At 45.6% G+C, this 21,788-nt stretch overlaps 1 protein-coding gene across 3 annotated transcripts in view; it reads right to left on the bottom strand.

Moving 5' to 3' along the window:
• Runx2 (RUNX family transcription factor 2) overlaps positions 1 to 21,788 on the bottom strand; it is a 238,993-nt gene that overhangs the window by 101,732 nt on the left and 115,473 nt on the right. For 2 of the 3 annotated variants that reach the window (XM_036167198.1, XM_036167199.1), the window contains 2 exons: positions 12,742 to 12,807; positions 7,008 to 11,194 (listed from right to left, as the gene is read on the bottom strand). The exons of the other annotated variant lie outside the window; for it this stretch is intronic. In XM_036167198.1, the coding sequence (XP_036023091.1) occupies positions 10,716 to 11,194; positions 12,742 to 12,807 (545 nt within the window). In that variant the 3' untranslated portion in view covers positions 7,008 to 10,715. Of the gene's footprint in view, positions 1 to 7,007; positions 11,195 to 12,741; positions 12,808 to 21,788 lie in introns of those variants that run through there. 3 annotated transcript variants of the gene reach the window in all.

The raw sequence follows: 21,788 nt of genomic DNA, 5'->3' as shown, positions 1-21,788 counted from the left end.
CACTGGGAACATGTTTCAGATACTCAGAGAGAAGAACAACGTGATTTAGGGCAGGAAACACCCCAGGGGTTCCATCGATAGCTGCTGCAGCTTTCCTCATCCCTAGGTCCTCTGGATCAGCTTCTCTCCCCTCAACGGCATGGCCTTAGGGCTCAGAAAGGGATGCCAGGTGCTCTCTCTCCCTTCATCAGATGTGGGGCAGGGGGACCCCACAGCCATTCATAGGAAAAAAGAGAATTGGAATTGAAAGAGATTTCTTGGCTGTGGTCTTTCTCTTTCCTGTTAAATGAATCCAACAACAGCCAAATTAAGTTTAATAATCCTTTTTTCCCTCCAGTAGCAGTGTTTATATGAAAGTACATGTAAAACCTTGGAAGAGACCATAGATACCTGGGGTCAAGTCAGGGCCACCATCTCTGTTCTGAACTTGTGGATGTGCTTTACACTTATGACTGATGTGATGTGAGAGCTCTGTGTTCCTCAGGGAAGGTGCCTATAGTAAGAAGCCTGTTGCCAATGTAGTTTTCATGTTTTATAGGAAAAACAAAAAACAAAAAACCAGGGGGTTTGAATCAGGGATTTAGCTCAGTTATGGAGCACTTGCCTAGCGAACACAGGCTTTGAGGTACAGTCCCTAGCACCACATGTACATTTTTTTGTGAGAAAGGGAAAAAGGGTTCAAATTCTATAGAAAACTGTCACTTTTGGATGTTTTAAATGCTAAAATTGTATTTAAAAATCATCCCACTTGTGGCTCTGGCTTTATTGTGATTCAAACTAATCGAAAGTTTTTCGTGTGCTTTTTAAAATAATCATCTTAATTATCATGAGTAATAACAGTACCATCTATTTTACACCTATTACGTGCCAGACACCTTGCAAGGCATTTTCCTATCTCGTTAACTCATTTACTTCTCATAGCCTCCATTACATAGATGAGAACGGAGATTGTGTGCAAATCCATGGCTTAGGAAGGCTGTCTTTGCCGTCAGGCAAATCTAGGCTTGAGACTTAATAGCCCTGTAACCTGGGACAAGTCTGAACCCCAGCTTCCTATCTGTGAAATGGGAACAGAAACACTGGTAACCTCTCTGCGGGCTGCTGGGAAAACTGAGATAAGGCAAGAGAAACACTGCAAACAGAACCAGGTGCACAAGGCATTCTGTGACTGCTACCAACCTAACGTACCCCAGAATGCAATCAAAACAATGGCTTCCAATGCCATCCCAGGCGAGGGGGCACCTTGGGCCACCATTTCTTTCTTCCCCTGGTGCAATCTGGACCACCTGGACTCAAGGGCAGTGAGGGAGGAAGACACCAGAATAGCGCGAGGAGGGCTTTCTGCCTTGAAGGGAAGGAATGGTGGTTGGAAAGAGGACCTTTGGGGTGTGGAGGATGAAGCAAAAACAAGGACGATAACGAACATCCTTGGAAGTGCTATTGGGATGAGCCTCCCACGGGTCCTAGGGAGTCTAGGAAGCTCTGCATAGACCCCTCCCCTCAGGGCACCCTGTCCTGGAAATAATGTCAGGCAGCCTACCTCCTCGCAGAACACGGAACTCCATACTATCCCTGATAGGTCATCGGGAAAGAAGAAAGCCCTGTTGCAAATGGGTCATATTCTAAAAGAAAATACTATCTGACAGATTGATGGGCGGCTCAGAAAGATGGAATGAAGATGCCATTTGTGAAGATTGGCTCTCGGTCAGGATTTCACTATTTTCTATGGCAAAGGAACCAGTGAAAAGTTCCTCCTACTGATGAATATTTTTCTACAGTCATTCAAAGTCAGAGCCCAGGGCTTCAGACCCTCCTTCTGGAAGGATCTGGAGCCTGTCCCCTGGATAATTCAGAACAGGGCCACATGGCAAAGGCGAGAGGCTCCAGGGTCCCAGTGAGCAGCCGGACGGGGAACGGGTGCAGTGGGGGACATGCTGTGTTTTCAGCTCGGATTCTGTGATCTTTCTGCCAAACAGGGGTTTACAAAGCAAAAGCTTCCAGAGAATTCTCATACTTTCTGGCTTATTCTCTGGGTGTTCCTCTTAACAGGAATCAGCTGTTTGCCTTCTCACTCATCCAGCATGTCGCTGGGGAGCACTTAGCATCTGGTCTGGCTATTATTAAAAACAAGAACATCCCGCTCTGTCGGGAGAACAGTACCCCTGTAATAAAAAGACAGCAAGCATTTGCATTCAGAACCAGGGATGCGGCCCATGCAGTGTCTGCTCTTCCTCCCTGCCAATGCTTTCGCTCTAAAGTCTCCACCATTGGGTCTCCCTCTCCTGAAACGCAGAGAGACTGGGCTTAGGTTTTCCTTTCCTGGGGAGGCAAGAATCTCTGGTCCTGAGTCCCAGTGTGATAAATCTAAAGTACTCTTTTACTCTTTTTTTTTTTTTACAACTGCGGAAATGAAAAAGTAAACAAGACTGGAGTTGCACTGGTATTTAAGCTCTAGCCTTTTGTTGTTGTTTTTGCCTTTTTTTTTTTTTTTTTTTTTTTTTTTTTTTTTTTTTTTTGAGCACTGGGCTAGGAGCCTGCAGGAACCATATAATATAAAAAACCTTGAGAGGTTTTATTAGCCAATAAAAAGCCTTGGTTCCTATTAACCACTTAACTCCTTGCTCAGATTCAGCACTCGCTCCCTTCTTCACACTTCTCTGCCTCCCTCGGCCCAGAACTGCACGTTGGCCCACCAACCTCTCTCGGCACAACCTAGTTCACACTCTGTTCTGGAAGGTTCCGGTAAGAATTATCTTCGATCGTAATCTTGGGATTTGTCCTCTGCCAGTGCAATGCACCAAGGGCGAGATGTCCATACTCGACACGGTCTCGCTTCCCACAGATCCCCACCTCCCAGATTCCTCAGCGCCTGCCGGAGGGGCAAAGCCTTCGTGACTTTCGTGAGCTTAAATAGTAAATATCAGGGGAAAATTTAGGCCAAAGGCGTGACCAGTAGAAGAAGCCATGAACCTCTCATTTTGAGCTGGAAGAATGAAGAGGAATGAGAGACAGAAAGTGAAACTGGTCACTTGCTTGACTGTCTGGAAAAGATGGCGTTCCTAAGACCAGCGACGGAGACGGTGTCCAAGGCATCTAAAGCCTTCCCCTGCTCTGTCAGCACCCCTGCCACTCTTAGCCCTGTGCTGGGCATTAGATTGTGCTGGCTTTAAAGAATAAGAAAATCTGCACACTTACATCAATATATCGTGTGATTGATTCTACGTGGAGGGCTCTTGGGACCCTGTCTAACGCCCCACCTCCAACTACGCTAACCCTGTGTCCTGCTCTCCCTTTTCCACATTCAAGCTAACTCTAGTACTTCTGGTGCCCTAGAAGTTTCCTAAGACCTACAGAGCACAAAGCCACTGAAGACTGCTTGTATTTTGGTTCTGGTCCTCACTCAAATTGCATCCTTTGTTACTCTATCTTCCGGTAGACTTCTTTGTTGTATGTTGTGTTGGCTTGCCTTTTTTATGAGAACAGCAGGTGGAAAGCTTCACTTCCTAATGGCTCAAGAGTGGGACCAAATGAGTTGGTAAGGACACACAACTATAAAGAAATGTGCAGTTGGAGGTGGCTCAGTGGATAACAACGTCCCTGACTCAAAATCATGAAGACTGACTTGAGTTTGTATGCCCAGAATCCACAGGAAAGGTGGGCAGGTAAGGTGGACTGCCAGTCATTCCAGCGTTTTTTTGAAGGTAGAGACAGGGAAGGCAAAGAAGGAGATCCCTGAGACAAGCTGGTTAGCCTGGGCAGCCATCTCAGTGAGCTCTGGCTTTGAATGAGAGACCCTGCCTCAATTAATACAGTGCAGAGTGATGGGAGATGACTCCCTGTGTCAACCTTGGGTACCCACATGCATGCACATCCTCCCCACATATGTGAAAGTACACACACTCAAACACACCTGCACACCATGCCCACACATGGAGGTGAGGGGAAGAAGTCAACAACAACATTTGCAATGCTAAAATAAATACATAAAACAAGTTTAAAAAAAAAATAAAAAAACCTGAGCTAAGTGACCAGACATCACTGTGGCAAGATAAGAAGATGAAGAAGTCTTAGTAAAGGTTAAGCAAGTTTCCAGAATTGCATCTTCCCACTTTCTGACTGGCTGGGCCTCTCTGAACAACAGGACTGGGTTGAGTCACAAGAAGCTCTTGAAGAAAAGCTTTACAAAAATTAGTAATGACCTCTTCTTAAATGTCAAGCTAAACAGGCTTCATTAATCCCAGGAGCATTCTGTGTTTACTGTCCATGTGAAGAAGAATTAGGAACTGCGTGGTGGTGGTGCTTCTCCCAAGCCCCCCGAGAAATTACAGTAACAACAAACACCTCGAGGAAATCATTGCCATCCCCAGGAGCGGTGCATTTAAATTTCTTTAATGGCTTGCATCCTCTCCCTTCCTCTCTTCAGGTATACTTGCATGGACACACACCACACACCACCACCACCACCACCCATACCACCCCCAACCCCCTATACCACCACCACCCCCATAACACCCCCACTCCCTTATACTACCACTATCATCCTCCCCCATACCACCACCACCACCACCCATACCACCCCTCATACCACCACCACCCCCATAACACCCCCACTCCCCTATACTACCACTATCATCCTCCCCCATACCACCACCACCACCATGTGTATTACGCTCTCCATCTTCATTCACCTAGTCTAAGTTCTGAGGAATACCTTTTAAAACTCCTGTTCCCAAGGTCTCCAGATTGAATAGCTCTGGCTGAGAAGTACCTAGGAAGTCCCGACAAGGCTTATCAGGGTGCATAAGGAGGATGGCAAGGAGAGAAGAGTCTGTTGCCTTTGCTCACAGCCCCAAATTTAAATGGCAGTTCCTATCTGGCCTTTCTTAAAACAACTCCAAGACCAAGGAGACAGCCCGGAAAAGAAGAGGCGAGCCATGGGTGGGGGGAACACATTACAGTGTGCATAGGTAAGTAGCCCTGGGGTGCATGAAGGGTAGACTCGTCCTTTAGCACTGATTCTAGGAGCAAACGTGTGAGGATTCATGGCCCTGCGTGGGTGAGCTGGTGATACCACTGAAATCACAGGAATCAGAAAAATAGTCCCCCACCTTCCCTGGAAAAAACCCTCAAGCTTCAATGTTGTTCTAAGATGCCCACTTTTGCAGTGCCCCCAGTACACTGTTTTCTAGAATGGTCTCTCAACTGATTTTCTTGGAGCTGGGACGAGGCCACAATTCCCTGCCTCTAGCCTGATAACACAGAGAGAGGCAGTGGCTTCACTCAGAGGAGTTAGTCCCTCTTTTCACAGTGGCTCTTGGTTGTGTCTTTAATGCTTATCATCCATTCTCAAAAGGAGTGGGTTGGGGGCCATGAGCCTGCATTTCTGTAAAACCCGTGCTCACTGTGACCAAGGGCTCCCCGACATTCTCCCTTGCTTTCCAGACTGTTTTCAAGTCTCATAAATACAAACATGTGGCTCTTCAACCACATCTGTAGATAATAACTTCAGGGGGCTTCCTGTTTACATGGCAATACCCATTTCCCAGCCAAATAAACTCTGTAACAGAGAGCAAAGGTGTTTATTGGGCCAGTCTCGGCTGGGATTGAGTTAACAGGAAACTCCCACTCTCACAGAAATGTCTCCTGATTAAATATTTGGGACATGAGGGGTCAGAAGCATTGGCGAACTCTTTCTTCTTCCGCCTGCTGTTGCAATGAGAGCGGAGGAGCCAGAGGAAGTGCCGCCTCGCAGCAGACTCCAGACCAGCTGAGAGGCGGCAGAGAGGAGAAAATGTGCAGCTGAGCCAGGAGCATTCTCCTACTCCAGCCCATCCCTGAGGTCTGTTAGGTGAAGGGATGGATAAAGGACCACATGTACATGGGAAGCCCTGAATTCTTCTGCTGGTGGCCTTGGCTTAGTGGGCAGCATCCCCTCCCACCTGCTCAGTTATACCCCCATACCAGTTCCACAAAAGACAAAGCTTCCAGCCTCCAACTCCTGGAGATGTGCCCATTTGGTAATGCCTAGAGCTACTTTTGGTGGTCCAGATTAAGAGGTACTCTTGATATCCAGTAGGTAGAGGTTGTGGCTACTGATAAATGACCCACAAAGTTCTGGATACACAGAGAACTATCTGGCCTGAGATGTTAAAGTCAAGGTTTAGACAGTGGGCAAGTAAATAACTATGTGTCTTGAAAGAGCGACACACAAATTCTTTGGCCAAAGCTCAGCCATGTTCTTCTAGGATAGCTCCTCCCCTTAGGAATAATTTGCTTCCAAGATTTCTCCGGGCACAGCCCTTTTAGGGGAGGCCTCTACCCTGCGGGGATAAAGAAGCCAATGTGGCCAGTGACTCCATGTCTCTACACCAGGGACCCCTACATTAGAACTGTGGTAAGTCAAAACAGACAGGCCATGAAACAGTGACTACTCAGCTTCATGGAGAGGGAAGGATTTACTAAAAATAAGCATTGTTCCCCCACTCCTCCCCCCCCAAAAAAATCCTCAAGATACGGTTAGGCTCCCTAGAAGAAAGCTTCTGAGGGGAAGTCCTCCAGGCCAAGGTCCATCTTAATCACCACTAGCCTTCAGTTTTTATTTCTAAAGACCTAAAAAGAGATCTGAGAAGGAAAATGGACAACTCACTCTATCTGGGCCGCCCGGGAACTGACTCGAGCTGGGAAGAGGACTGGTCAATTGTTGGGTCCAGTTCCTGTTCTCAGAGGTCTGTCCACCTGGCCTCCTCCAGAGCTGGCTTCAGGGACTTTGCAGCAGGATGCCATGAGCACCCCCTCCTCCAGACTCAGGCGCTCAGAACGCGTTGATGGCTAGAGTTTCTGCCTGCTCCTCCAGATGCAGGGCAGAAGAGAGTACAGTGCTCATGACGATGTGACCCCTCTCACGAGCAGTAAAGGACCTCTGCTTTTACCTAGCTCTGGTACATCCTGGGAGGGGCGGGCAGGAGCAGATGTCAGTCACGAACGAGAAAAGACCCAGGATACACACATAACAAAACAAAACAAAACAAAAAAAGCCTTTTTATTGAAAATTAAATTCAAACTTCAAATTAATATTACAATCATGAGGGGAAAATGCCAAATAATTCAATTTACAGTTGCAACATACAATACAAATAGTCCCTTTGAAGTTCAGAGTAAACTCATCCACAATCATGACCTGTGGCACAAAGCAGAATTTGTACAATACGTGTATGGAGAGCAAATCTTGGGCAATAGCAATCAGAGAAATAAAAAATAAAAACAAAAGCTGTATTTACACAAAATGCTACAATTTTGTTGTTGTTGTTCCACAGAAATCTAAGAATGGTAGGTATATCAAAAGACATGGAATTTTATTCAAAATACCTAAGAAATGACTGTAAGTTATGGTTTTGGCTGGTATATTTTTAAAGTATGGCATTAAAAAACAAACAATTATTTGTAAACATGAAGTAAACAGACAACTATCAAAGTTCTCACATAGGAAGAAAAATCTTTGTTTTAGGTGCATTATCTTTTTTAAGAACAACAAATTCAAAGTTTGGAGAACTGTCTTTTATTGTCTATTATTTTCTCAAATACTGTGCATATAATTACTTCTGCTAATGCTTTCTATCTCTAGGTCAGTCAGTCCCTTTCCTTGGAGGGGAAGGAACCCCCAACATGCCTCCTCCCTTCTGAATCTACACTGGACAGTCTCTAATGGTGTGGAGATGTTTCCTAGGTAAAGGAGGGACAGTTTAGAGAGCCAACAGTAGTTAATCTGTTAAGTCTCTCATTCCCTAACCTATAACAAAAACCATGGTGCCTGTTCTGAACTCTGGCCTAGGTTAAAATTTCTTAGACAACTGGAGAGTATTATTCTAAAATCTAGCTATGTCGGTCATGCCATGAATCCCATGTCTGTGCTCCTTCGAGGGGAGGGGGGGGGCGATGGGACAGGGGGATGGGGCTAGCACACATAGATGGTTCCAGAAGTAATAAGACATTTCTTTGGTCTCAAAACCACAAATCATACATGTGACCCAGTGCAAATGGAGCATTTGAGAGACAAGGGAACAGGAAGGGGATTTTAAACCCTAGTCCAACAAAACAGAAAAAAAGAATGTGTTCTAAGTAACAGGAGTCACCCAGTGAGGTGGCCAAAAGGTGGAGAGAAATACTTGAATTTTTCTCAAAGGGAGGATGGAGGGAAACAAGCTGTTTTCAAAAGTGTTTCAGGGTTGCTGTCTGCAGCCACTGTGGTAACATTTGGGCACTAACACGTCCCCTCTAGTCCCTTACTGTGTGTACTGTAAACTTTAAGAAGCCCTTTAACGTTAAAAAACGATGTACAAATATAGTACCCTTTTCAAACAATTAAAGAGGTGCAGATGGCACCGATGGTAACATTTTCATGTCAACTACTGAAAAGTGTGACCAGACACTGGCCTTTGTAAGTGCTGCTGAAACAGGTACCAAACAAACACATGGACAGTGGTGTGCTTCAAGCTACCACACACAACAATAAATAGCATCTGTTATGACTTCCATCTTAAGACATACAAAGTGGCTTATCTAGCTGAACATACTCAGTATACAGCCTTTAGAAGGCAAAGTGTTTTGGTCTGGTGGGAGGTACCCCCCTCGATTTGTACCAGAAGGAGTCAGGGTGAATGCCAAGGAAAACCCAGACTGGAGGCACAGACAGACCCACCTGCCCCCAGACTTCCCACGCTGGGACAAAGGTCAACCTGAGGAGGAACAGAGTGCAGTGGGGTCTGTGGAACTCTCCTTAGGGTGACTCAGGATAGAAACGAAGGTGGTCCCCACCCTAGCCCACCCCCACCACCTGTGCAGAATTTGCCTGGTGGTGTCCTTGAAAGATCCCTGGATTGGATTAAGGATTCACACTCAGGGACTGGCCGCAAGGCACCTGGAACAATGAAAGTGCATCCTTAATGGGAGGGCTGGATCTCAAATTCACACCCTGGCAAACGCCAATTGGTACATGGCCTTCCCTGCTATTGACCCTCCCTCGTGGGAGCCCATGATATCAAAGGATTCCTGGAGGTCCCCGCAGGCTGTGTCTGCAGACATCAGCTACTGGTTGCTATTCAGCTGACCAGCTCCCCTAGGACACTGACTTCGTTCTGTTCCCTGGAAAGCTGCTGGAGGCCCTCCTTGGGTAAGGCACTTGGGGTTCCCCTGAATGACTGTGTGGTAAGGCTGTGGGGTGCAGGGTCCTGGTGTGTCTGCGCTTCCCTGCACTATACATGCCATGATTGAGCCCTTACCACACATGTGGCTTTCAGCTGACTAGGTCCTCAACTAGGAAGCCTGCGATTTAAAGTTTTGCTTAACTCCGAGACCACAGAACATGTTTCTGCAGTTATTCACTTGTGCTTAGCTTTTTAATATGACAAGAGCCATAATGACCATGCCACCACCATCCCCACCCCAAAAAAGAAGGAAATTAGGAAACCACATGTTGCCAGCATTTCATGCTGGTAAAGGGGCCACATGAAGTGTTAAAGGGCTCTGGGGCCATGTTGTTTTGTTTTTGTTTTTTAATCCCTAATTATTGCTTTAAAAGGCAAAAAGCTGTGTCAGAGGCAATCAAAGACCTGAAAGAATGAAACATAGCATTCCCTTCATACATCACAAAAACAAACTACAACTAAAATATTTGGAGATGGAAATTATCTTCAAAAATCACATTGTGCCTGAAGGAATTGAAATTGCTTAGCAATATTTCAGATATGGCTCTAGCCCACTGAATAAAATTTGTTATTTAAGAAAAAGTACTTTTAGAGACCGAAGTCAACATATCATTACACTAAGAAATGTTCCAAAGGTCCAAATGTCATTAAATAATTATAAATAAATCTTTAAAGTTTAAAGTTATATGACCATTCATGTTAGCAAGTTACCTCAGATTTTACACATATTCATAATTTAAAAAAAAAGAAAAACAAATAACACACAGCCAACTCAAACACTCTATCATTATGGCTATAATAAGGTATTGCCAGTTTCAGTTTTGCATAGAGGGAGCAGGGGAGGAGAGGGCAGTTGGGAGGATTTCTTTTTGGTTAAATGGGGGACATGAGGGACTATAAAAAAAAAAAAGTAAAATAAAATAATGTATCCTGATCAGTATTTCTAAGTCATTTTCTTAGAGTAGGAAAAAAAAATAAGTGAACGCAAAAGTTCAAACAAGTACCTGCAGCAAGTCTGAAGACAAACTTTGGAGCAGGTATCAGAAGGGACAGCACTAGACGCAGCGGTGGCATCCATGCTACCTCCCGTCCCTTCCTGAGTGCACCACACTGGCTTTGTAAGCTGGTCTGCAGAGCGCACCGGCCCCCACACGGCCGAAGCGTGCGGTTTCAAAGTACAGGGAGGAAGTGGCTTGGCTCTTCTTCCTCCTGAACTGGGAGTCCACCTCTCTGAATTGGCATAGGAACAAGTTACTTATGAAAACAGACCAGACAACAACACCTTTGACCATGTGTTCCTTGCTTGGTAAAAGGGACATCTTAAATAGTAAACAACATGAGACCCAGTTATGACTGTCTCTACCCTCTTAGGGTTGCAAGATCATGACTAGGGAGTGAATGAGAAATCTTCTAGATAGCTAGTCAATATACATATATATGCACTCTCTTTATATATGTATATATTAACACATGTGGGATGGGCCCTGGATGCCACTGGGCCACAGCTGAGGAATTTCAATATGGTCGCCAAACAGATTCATCCATTCTGCCACTAGAGTTCAAAACAGTTGGGGAACTGCTGTGGCTTCCATCAGCGTCAACACCATCATTCTGGTTAGGCAAATTTGGATTTAATAGCGTGCTGCCATTCGAGGTGGTGGTGCATGGCGGAAGCATTCTGGAAGGAGACCGGTCCCCTCCCGGTACCATGGGGAACTGATAGGACGCTGACGAAGTCCCATAGTAGAGATATGGAGTGCTGCTGGTCTGGAAGGGTCCACTCTGGCTTTGGGAAGAGCCGGGGTAGGGTGGTGGCAGGTAGGTGTGGTAGTGGGTGGTGGCGGACATGCCGAGGGACATGCCTGACGTGACTGGCGGGGTGTAAGTAAAGGTGGCTGGGTAGTGCATTCGTGGGTTGGAGAAGCGGTTCTCAGTGAGGGATGAAATGCTTGGGAACTGCCTGGGGTCTGAAAAAGGGCCCAGTTCTGAAGCACCTAAAAATTATAACAGAAGATGGGGAGGGGAAACATCTGTAAATATCAATTAAAATGAGAGAATTTTTACAAGATTAAAAAAAGAAGAAGAAGAAAACTTTCGCTTTCTCCCGAGAAACAGCAAGTCACCAACAGATGTTCAAACGCACTGCTCACCTCGGGCTTCAGATTTCCCCACATCACCGTCTGTCTCAATGACATTGATCCTTACGTTCTCCACCTCCAGAAATCCCAAAGGGCTTTTAAAAGCCGTATGTGTGCTAGACCCCGTGTGGAAGCCAAGCCAGCACCTAGCCACAGGCTCACTCACCAGACTGTAAGGCTGGGTCTTCACTGACACCCCTCCCCTCCCTTTTGGTTTGTTATTGCACTTTGGGTATCTGAAATGAAACTTTTACTAATTTTTTTTCCTAACTCGATGTAAACAAACTCCAAAGATTTATTATTGAACCCCTTTGGAAAGGGAGGGGCTCCTTTGTTAAGAAAAGTACATCTAACAGATTTCCTCAACATATTCCTACTATTTCTTTTAACCTTTGAAAGAATTTAAGATCTTGTTACAATTCTCATCCTAGTCATGGTGAAATCACAGCAGATTTCAATGTAATCTAACACTATCTTGCTTTTCTGGGGGTGTTGGGGAGAGTGGAGTCCTCAGAAATTCTCCCTTGAGTCATAAACTAAGTAAGAAGGTATTGAGAGAGAGGGTGGGGTGGGGTGCGTGGGAGGGTGGAGTGGAGGGGGGGCTGTGAGGACCTTGACTGTCACTGAATTTCAGAGTGTTGAGGAGTAGGCCAGGTGCCCATAGCAGCTTTGGTAAAGGCTTCAAGCCTAGCAGAGATTAAATGAAGGGTTCCCTGATGACTGCCTGTGTCCTGCACTACAGTGAGCTTTGGGCTTAAAGCCTAGAAGCAGATATGGCTTCCCTCTAGAGCTTTCACATCTGAAGCTACCTCGTGCCTCCTTAGCAGATCCCTCTGCCATCTGACTCCTGAAAGCACAGCTGGAGACACTGCATGCGGAAACTAGTTATCTGAAATGTGTAAAGCTCATAGCTGTGATCTTGGGGTTCCTTGTAGTTTTCTAGAATTGACAGGATTATGGCAAGGCCTTTTGTAACATCAACGTCTCTCACTAAGACTGTGATGCCTAAGTTTCCCCTCGCTTCCTGACTTGCATTTCCTGTATCTGCTTTTGCTACAGGTTTTGGCTGTAAGGGAAAGTGCTGAGCAATTCTTGAAGACCTTAATTGTCCCTGGGTCCAATGTATCCTCAGCCTTTCTTCTCGGGTAGTCTGGTGTTCACTGAAGGGATCATTCAAGAGAGTGTCTCCAAAGGGCCTGTCAGAGGGTGGTTGGTGTTTGTGAAACTGCACATTGGTGGTAAATCTTCACCAGGAGCTGTGATTCAGGGCGTGAAATGCATGTGTCGTACAAAGTAACTGCTTGAAAGCAACACGGGGTTAACAAACCCTTTTTTTCTCACAAACCAGAAGACAGCAGCCCTCAGACAGCCCAGCCCAGCCCCCCAGGATTGTGAAGTCTCACCTGCCTGGCTCTTCTTGCTGAGAGAGGAAGGCCAGAGGCAGAAGTCAGAGGTTGCAGTATCATCATCTGGAAAAGGAGGGGACGAGCTCTAAGTTCCCTTCCAGGTCTATGGCCTTGATTCCAAGGCAGGAGAAACAACAGCCTTGGGGTGGGGGTGGGGGTTCCCATCCCTCCTTAGTGCCATCCCAGAACCCACTGGCCCTTCTGCAGAAGGTGCACAGCAAATGAGCTGCCTCCAATACCAGAAGCAAACACTTTCAAGATGCCAAACTAACATGCATGCAGGCACTTAGGGTCTGCTTTTTATAAACCCTCTTCCCGGGACTGGTCTCTCCCTCACCCCTCCCCCTAAATGACATTCTGACAAGCCTGAGGTTTAGAAGGTAGAGGTAATGATGCTGTGAGAATCAGAAATGGGAGCAGATGAGCGTACCCACCTCCCTACCCCTCCCACCTACCCCTCCTCCCAATTTATGGGCTGCCACAAACAATACAGACCCCAAGCAGAGGCCACAGATGGTCCTCAGCAGTCTTCTTGCCCCACAGCATTTAGGTGAAGTGAGGGGCCAGCCTAATAGATACAGGCAGGCTACTTCCATGTGCATTAAGTTCAGTCCCCAGAGCACATGAAAAAAGCCAGAACTATAGTGGTTTAAACTGGAAAGAAGCCGCACTTAAAACATCAACATTTGCCCCTCAAAGAAGCACAGACTTCACACACAGAAAGATAGGCATGCTAATGTTTTTTTAAAGGCTTCTAACATGTATTTATTTTTCCTTAAAACTACATTTCAGGAATAATTAAAATTCTATATGGCTTCGCTTATTTTGATGCAGAAATCTCATTAAAACTCTTTATGGGGGACCCTGCTAGTAAACACTGATACGGCTTTATATTCACTCATACCACACACCTCTATTTTAGCTGCTACATTTTGCTAATGTCTTTATTGCTCAGCAACATATGCAGCTGTGGGGTTTAGAGATGTTAACCAACACAAACTGACAGCCATCTCTCAAAGGATGAGCTTGGGTTGGGCTTCATTTGTCTTCATGGAAAACAATGGGATGCTGGCCAGTCACTTCTTTGTGACCGTGATGTCTTGAGGATCTACTCTTTCCTGACTGTGTGAACTAAAGTAAACATGAAAGATCTAGAAGAGACTCTTTGTATCCTATGGACAACAGCCTTTTCCAGAATTTGCTCAGTCATTTTATGTTAGCATATGCGTTATTTCTGAAGCTGACTGCAGTGTATTAGGAGGAAAAGACAGGGACTTTTCATGTATGGTGGGCGGGAAGGGGGGGGGTCCTAACAGAAACCTCAATTTACTTATAATCATTGTTTCAGAGGGAAGAGATGTAACTACATATCTCTCCCTGAATAGGTCTACACCCGAATTTGTACTCTGTCTTGTACAAGTGGTGTGGCTTTCTTCTGCACCTCCTTGTTTGGGTGATTTTGACAACGACACTGCTCCTTTGTGTCATCAGCCACAGTACAGCCACAAACTTAAAAAAACAACACAAAACAGCAACAAAAACCGTTAAAAACCCATACTGAATTGACTGTGGAAAATGTCAATTTGACTTGATAAAAATGCCCACAAGATGAAAGCATGGACTGGTATGCCCATCTAATTTTGTACATGCAAACCCACCCCACCCCACCCCATAGTGACAGGTCTATAACCTCAGAGCAACCCAAACATCTTAAAGCTCCCAGCTACAGTCTACTGAGTAGATAAAGCTAAGGTCATTCTTTTTGCTATTGTCCATGGACAAGGTACACTAAACTGTGCTGAAAAAATGGAAACTGCCAGGGAATTGAAGGTTCTACTATCCACACGTGACCTGGTTCTAAGAATTTCAAAATTAACCTGGGGGGGGGGCACAGTTTAAGCCTGTAATCCCAGCACTAAGGAGGCTAAGGTAGGACCATGGCCCATTTGAGGCCGATCTGGACTATATAGTGAGTTTCAGGCTAGTTCCAGCTACAAGGCTGAGATCCCTATCTCACAACAAAATCAAAGTTTCAAAATGGTGTTTCAAGTGCCTGGTGGGCTGACAGGAGTTAGCGAAACTCCCAGATGATGATGCATCTTCCTGATAGGCTGGTTTGACTCAACCTGGGGATGGAGCAGCAACACTACACAGTAAACCTGAAGACTGGGTCAGGGAGGAGACTGATTTCCCCAAAGCTTTGTACCTATCAGCTGGGCAGTGGAGGTGCATGTCTTTGATCCCAGCACTCAGGAGGCCGAGGCAGGCGGATCTCTGTGAGTTCGAGGCCAGCCTGAGCTACAGAGTGAGTTCCAGGACAGCTAGGGCTGTCTTTAAAAAAAAAAAAATGTGCCTAAGACATTTCCTGCTATGTCCCCTGATCTCCCAAGTTAGCCATAGACTTCCTTCTGCTGGTCAAAGTACTCTGATGGGAAAGTCTAAACTCACGATGGATTGTCATCTAATCTACACTTGACAGTTAGGGAAGCTGAAGCCAGGGAAGAGCCAGTCACTCAAGCAGCATCCCCACAGAGTGGAGCAGAGGGAAGGAGGCAGAGCCAGCAGACAGACACCTTTGACTTCTAAGAGCCAACAAGCAGTCTGTTTTACCCTGGAAGAATCTGGCTGAGCCAATCACAGCCCCCCTCCCCACTTCTCTCACTATATTTGTCCAATTGGGGACTACTTAGTAGACTTCTTTTGGGATCTCAGTGTCCCCCCCAGTGATAATTGCCATTTGGGAGAACCCTCTTAGTGCTCCACTCTGGCCACATTGTTGATCTGATCTGATAAACAGCAGCCAGTTTCAGCTCTCAGGGTACAAGAAGAATATGGGAATCAAGGTCACGGCTCCCTCCCTCGGGAGCTCCTAGCTTCCTACAGATGCAGTCCATTCCGAAGCGGCTGTCTCCACTCCCAGCCACAGCTGGAGCTGGACAGCTTGCAAACAAACTTAGCTGAGGAGGAAGAATGTTCAGAGCCTTGCTGGTAGAAGCAGAGGTGCAGCGGCAGCAGCAGCAGCAATGGCCCCTCACAGGCTGATACAAACTGGGAAGAATACACTAATATAACCCATGGGGTCCAAAGAAAAACAACACCAATGTTAAAAGTAAAAACACCCTGCCTCGTCCGCAAGATCTGGGAGAGGAAAGGCAGCAGGCTCTCTACTTCACCAGGTTCCTGGAGTCTTCAGAGAAGGGGAAAGTGTGTGAAACCCAGACAAGAGGAATACAAGAGAACCTTTGAACGTGGCTTCCCAGGCCTCTAATCATCTGCTCTATGCCTTTCATGTGCTGCTTTCCAATGCTACTTGCCCTGGATCACGTCTGACTCACAAGTAAAGACAGCTGTTGAAGGCACAGATCTCTTCCCCATCAGTGCTTACATGGGATACTCAGTCTTTCTTTTTTAAAAATTACTTACTCATTGTGTGTGTGTGTGTGTGTGTGTGTGTGTGTGTGTGTGTGTGTGTGTGTATGCTACACATGTGTGGGTACCCATAATGGCTGAAAGAAGCCATTGGCACTGAACTATCTCTCTGACCCCTTCCATTTTTTAAAGTACTGGGGATTAAACCTATAGCCTCAGGCATGCTAGATAAATGCTCTATCACTGAACTACTGAACCACAGCCCAGTAGCGATTAATCTCCGTTTCTAAGCCCTATCTTTAGGATGTATCATTTAGTAGACCTTCACTAAACAATTATTGACCGGAAACAGTCTTTATAATCAAAGGAAACTGGACAGTGGAGGAAGCATTTGTCACTAAGGGGTGTCAGCAGAGAAACGGGCACGTCAGCTTCCCCACTAAACATCAAGCAGAACCGACACCCCCCAGCTGAAGGAAGAGAAGAAACGCAGAGAGCTTTGAATTCTAACTGGACGTTCAGTTAGATCCAGAGCCCATGCTTGTGTGTAAGAACACCATTGTGCGACATGAAAAGCCAGCAGACCTGGCAGCCAGGTGTTAATTTCAGAGATATGTTGGGACCGGCTACATGGCAGGAATTATTGCTTCAACAAATCTCCAATGAAGCTCATGAACTTTTTACTAACCTGAGACATCCTTCCCAGGAACACAAACCACAGGAGACCTACACAGGGCTGCTGTCCTCTGCTCTGCAGGGGCTCCTTCCGCTTCAGCGCTTGGGCTGCCCATCCCACTGCCTGCTTACATAACAACTTCCTATTTCGCTTCTCTTCCAACAGCAGTCACTTTCTGTACCACTCTTTTGAGCCCTTGCTCGCGACTCTGCTGAGTTATTAGCTGTCTCTTAGGCTGTTCTCTCCAACTAGAGTCAGCTTTGGGTGGCAGCTGATTTATTTTCCTCTCACATCCCGCCACCCCCGCCCCCCCCCCCGAACCTAGGAGATTGTATGAGCTTCAAATAAGAAGAAAAAAAAAGAGTGGTTGGATGTAAACAAGTAAGTGAGTGAGCTTAGGCATCAGCATCTCTGCGACACGGCCAGTGCAATCGCAACACAGTAAGAATAAGGCATCAAAAACACTAGGGAGGGCTGTAGAGGTGGCTCCCATATAAGAGAGCCCACCTGTAACTCCAGTTCAAGGGGGTTTGACACCCCCTGGCCTCGAGGGCACCTGCACACACATAGTACACACAAACTCATGCAGCCACACAATTTGCACATAGATAAAAGTGGCGAATAAACCTGTTTTTAACAAGTTCTTGGGTGGCTCATGTCTAATCTCAGGACTCATGAGGCTGAGGCATATGGAAGATCACCATGAGTTTGAGTCCAGAATAGACAACATAGTGAGTCCGAGGCCAGTTTAGCTTAGGCTGGTTACATAGGGTGTCCTAACAAAAAGAAATAATAAATAAAACTATTTTTAAAAAAAACTAAGCAATGCTGACATCAAATCTAAAATGTAATTTAAGTACATTTCATACCTAAAGTCTTGTTAAATGATCTTTAATGGACACCAAGATATTCTTAGCCACCATCACATCACTTGACCTCATACTTCACACAGAGCCCCTGCCCAGCAACATCTGCCACTAAGAAACAGATGACCCTGTTTTACTGGCATGCTGTTGCTTCCTTCCTAACACCCACCCTACCTCAGAACCAGTATGCATGTAGCTCCATACTGGGCAGACCCTGGGGAAGAGATGAAATGGGGATGGGGCAGACTTGGATCACAAACACTCACCCTCCAGACACTTAGCACACTTGTCACTGCTCATGAGCATGGGCCCATTGCTGCCATTAAAGTCATGGGGATTTATTTGGAATCAGAGGTAATGGGGACAAAATCTGAAACTTTCTGAATGTATGCACTTGTGTAAACAGCCAGCATTTCAGAGTCATTAATCATCCTTGATGGGAGCTCAATCCAGCACCATTGATGGGTGGATCCCAAGTATCATGGATGAGTGTAGCTCCATGGTAAAAGCACTCACCTCACTTGCAAAGACCCTAGATTCCATAGCTAGAATTGGAGGGATAAGAAAAGAACAAAACAAGAGAATGAATCATAGATGGTTTTGACAGATGAGACATAGGAGTCTGTGGGTCCATGAGGGGCAGGAGCAACAGGGACTCCAAGTGTCTTCCTGCCCCAGACCTAACACACTCTAGCACCTGATAGACAAAGTGACAGTGGGGAAGGGCTCAGGGTCCGTGCTCTATAGAACCACCCGGGAGAAGGGACTGACTCTTTCGCTTCCATGTCTCCCTTTTCCAGCCAAGCAGCAACCACAGATGGCCATCATTAGCCACATGCAGGTGGGTCCACCACCTCTGGTGAGGCATTGCCCAGTTAGAATGTGTGAAAATGAGAGGAAGTCTGTGTGTGCATGGAGAGGAGTATTCCACACTCAGACATCTTGTCTCCCTGCTCCTTGGGATGCACATGCTTCCTTGGGGCTCATGGGTGAGTTTTTCTGTGGCTACCCCCTCAGGGTACCCAGACCAAGGTAAGCAGCAAGCACCAACTACAGAACTCATGACCACAGAACATCCCCTCCCATGGTGTACAAATTTGTACTACTTTCTTATCAAACATCCCATGAATATTTGTGTCTCTAAAGTATACCATGCCATTTAGATTAAAGCATGGCCATTGACATTAACATTGTTTTTAGATAGGTATTTTTGCTTTACCATATGACCCAGCTACTTCTCTCCTGGGTGTTCACCAGAGAGCTCCATCCATACCCTACCATACCCCACATTTACTGCTGCTTTATTCTCTGTAGAAAAGAACTGGGCCAGGCAGGAAAACTCTAACTACACATGTGGACTGTAGACAATAATATATGTATGAATGGAAACAAATGTACACATGGGTACAGTATAACATGAAGAAATAAAACAAGCTACATATGAGAAGGGATGAGGGAGGACTTAATGCAGGCAATGGACACAAGTTATGAAAAGATAGAAAGCTAATTGTTTTTCTAGGTCTAATTCTATCACTGACATTTTGGGTTTTGATGGTGGATAAGTGCATAAAATGTATTCAATATTAAAAGTGTAACATTTAATGTGAAGTTTCACAACTTCCATTCTGAATGCCAATTCTAACTGTATAGAAGTTCATTGCGTTGTATAGACTTTGGGCCTGGTTAATTTTGGTGTGCAATGGTTTTTACTTATTTGCAGTTTTTTATAATAAGGTTTATTTTTAAAAGTCATTTTGTTAATGTACAAAAATAAAGTATATCAAGGAACTGAACTCTCTCTTATTATGTGTGTGTGTGTGTGTGTGTGTGTGTGCCTGCGTGCAAGTTGAAGCCAGAGATTGACTTTGACTATCTGTCTCAGTCACTCTCCACTCTATGTTTTTGAAACAGAGTCTCCCTCTGAATGCAGAGCTCATCGATTTGGCTGGGCTGGCCAGCCAATGAGATCAAGGGACTCACATGTTCCTACCTCCCCCAGAGCAGACTTTCACATGTGTGCGCTTCAAGGGCAGCACTTCACCTTTAGACTCTAATACCTCATGGAACAGACAAGTGCTTCCCAAGTACAGCTCAACAGATGAATACTAATCTGGTCTCCAGAAGACACGCTCCAAGAATCTAATTTAGACTAAGCACAGAACATTACTTTGCATTTTCACACTTAGATTCTAAAGGAATTTATATCCGTTGTCCCCAAATTGATCCCCCCATTCTAAACATTACTAAGCAACACAACATTTGACTTACTTCATTACCTAATAAGTAGGAAAGCACACATTTTAGGGAAATGCAAAGGACCGCGCTGAAGAAACAGCAGAACCAGAAATGGAACCGATCCTTAAGACACTAAAAAGATTAGCAAGTTCCATAGTTTTACCCACAAAAAAGGGCCTTGAGTCTCCGGCATAAATATTTATTTTCAGTGTTGTAATAACCTGCTTTCCACAGCATACTCACAAATTCAGACAGGCCCGCTGATCCTAAGGCAGGAGGGGCGGAGAGCGGGGCACCCTGGCAATCTTGAGAAACACAACTATTCTTTAAACCCACCCCAATTTTAAGAATATTGCAGGAATAATCCTCTTCCGCTTTGTAAAAGAAAGGGGGCAGACGGTAGAAGACGTGTGTGTGTGTGTGTGTGTGTGTGTGTGTGTGTGTGTGTGTGTGTGTGTGTCCAGGGACCCAGGGCAGAGAAGGAAGGAGCTAAAGGCTGTGAGGGTGGAGAATTGGTAAGGGAAGAGGGGAAAGATCTCGCTAGGCCTTGATTAGGAACATTTTAAAGGAACGGTGGATAGTCTTTGAAACCAGATCCGCTGCAGGAAGGAAGCCAGCACCCAGGACACCCTGTCTTTCAGAAGGGGCCACCCACGGTGCCGCGAGTCATATGACTGCTCTGTCACATCCTGAAGCCATTTCCAGCCCATGCACACGTCTGAGCTCCCATTTAGAGAGGATGGGATATATTGGGAACACACATATGGAAACACTTTCAGAGAATCAGTTTCCATGAAATTCATAATGAGCCAAGTGGCTTCAGATGTGGTTGCGTTCCCCCGATTAGCCAGGAAAAAAAAGGGGGGGGAGGAGGAAAAAGGGGCAAATCCACCCTTTCAGACCCTATTTCAGTTTCAGAAAAATTAAAAACCACTAATGAGTTATGGCTACGAAAACATGGAGCCACGATTAAAACGGGAGGAACTGGGAAAAGGAGGCAGAGAGATTGGAAAGCAATAGTCTTTAACCCCTAAAAATAACAGCTTCTATATCGGTAATCTTATCTTGAATCTGGCGCGGCTTTCCTGTGATGGTATCTACCCGGAGTGGCGTAATTAATTTTCTGACATCCTGGCAGAAAGCAGTGCAGTGCGCATGCCCACACGAAGGGGCGCAAGGAGGAGGGGAGCAGGGGCGGGAGGCAGAGGCTGCAAGACCAGCTCTTATTTGATAGATAGCACGCGGTCAATTAAGACTATTTTAAAAATTGCAACTAAATGATAAATTGTTCCTAAGTTTTTTTTTTTTTTTTTTTTTTAGCTAGAATTCAGAGAGGGCAGTCTGGAATTTCACCATGGTTTGAGCTAGAGGTTCATGGATTGTATTAAAAGTAGACATTTATGAAACTGGTTGACATGTTGTCTATTAGCCACTGAAGCTTAGCTGAACAGGAGAAGGGGACAAGTGGGGAGGCGTCTTGCAGGACACCTACATGACATTAGTGAGTTAAAATATATTAAAACTATACCAACAAAAGCTCCACAGGAATTTTTAGATAAACCATGAGATTTGAAAATACTCTGCTTAGGGGGATACCAGTGAGCTGGGAAAGGAGTCCTAGGTTTTCATTTGCCCTTTGGGGTGCTGCCCTGGAAAAGTTTGAGTGGCATTTCTTCCAAGCCTGGTCACAAGCCCAAAGCCGTAGTGAAGGAATGCTCTGACCTGTCATTTCCCGGTGATGGTGGGAATCAGATCTGGTGATGGCTTAACCAGCACAATCTAGTGCTTTGCTTTTTCCCAGCCGCATGAGTCCCTTTAAGGGATCTGATATTCACAGTGACCCATGGGGCAGGTAGAGAGGCTGGCTTAGATGGGTCTAAGACACCCCACTGCCACAG

Source organism: Onychomys torridus, chromosome 18 (assembly GCF_903995425.1).
Source record: "Onychomys torridus chromosome 18, mOncTor1.1, whole genome shotgun sequence".
Lineage (NCBI taxonomy): Eukaryota > Metazoa > Chordata > Mammalia > Rodentia > Cricetidae > Onychomys > Onychomys torridus.
This window is presented reverse-complemented; position numbering and strand designations above follow the sequence as displayed.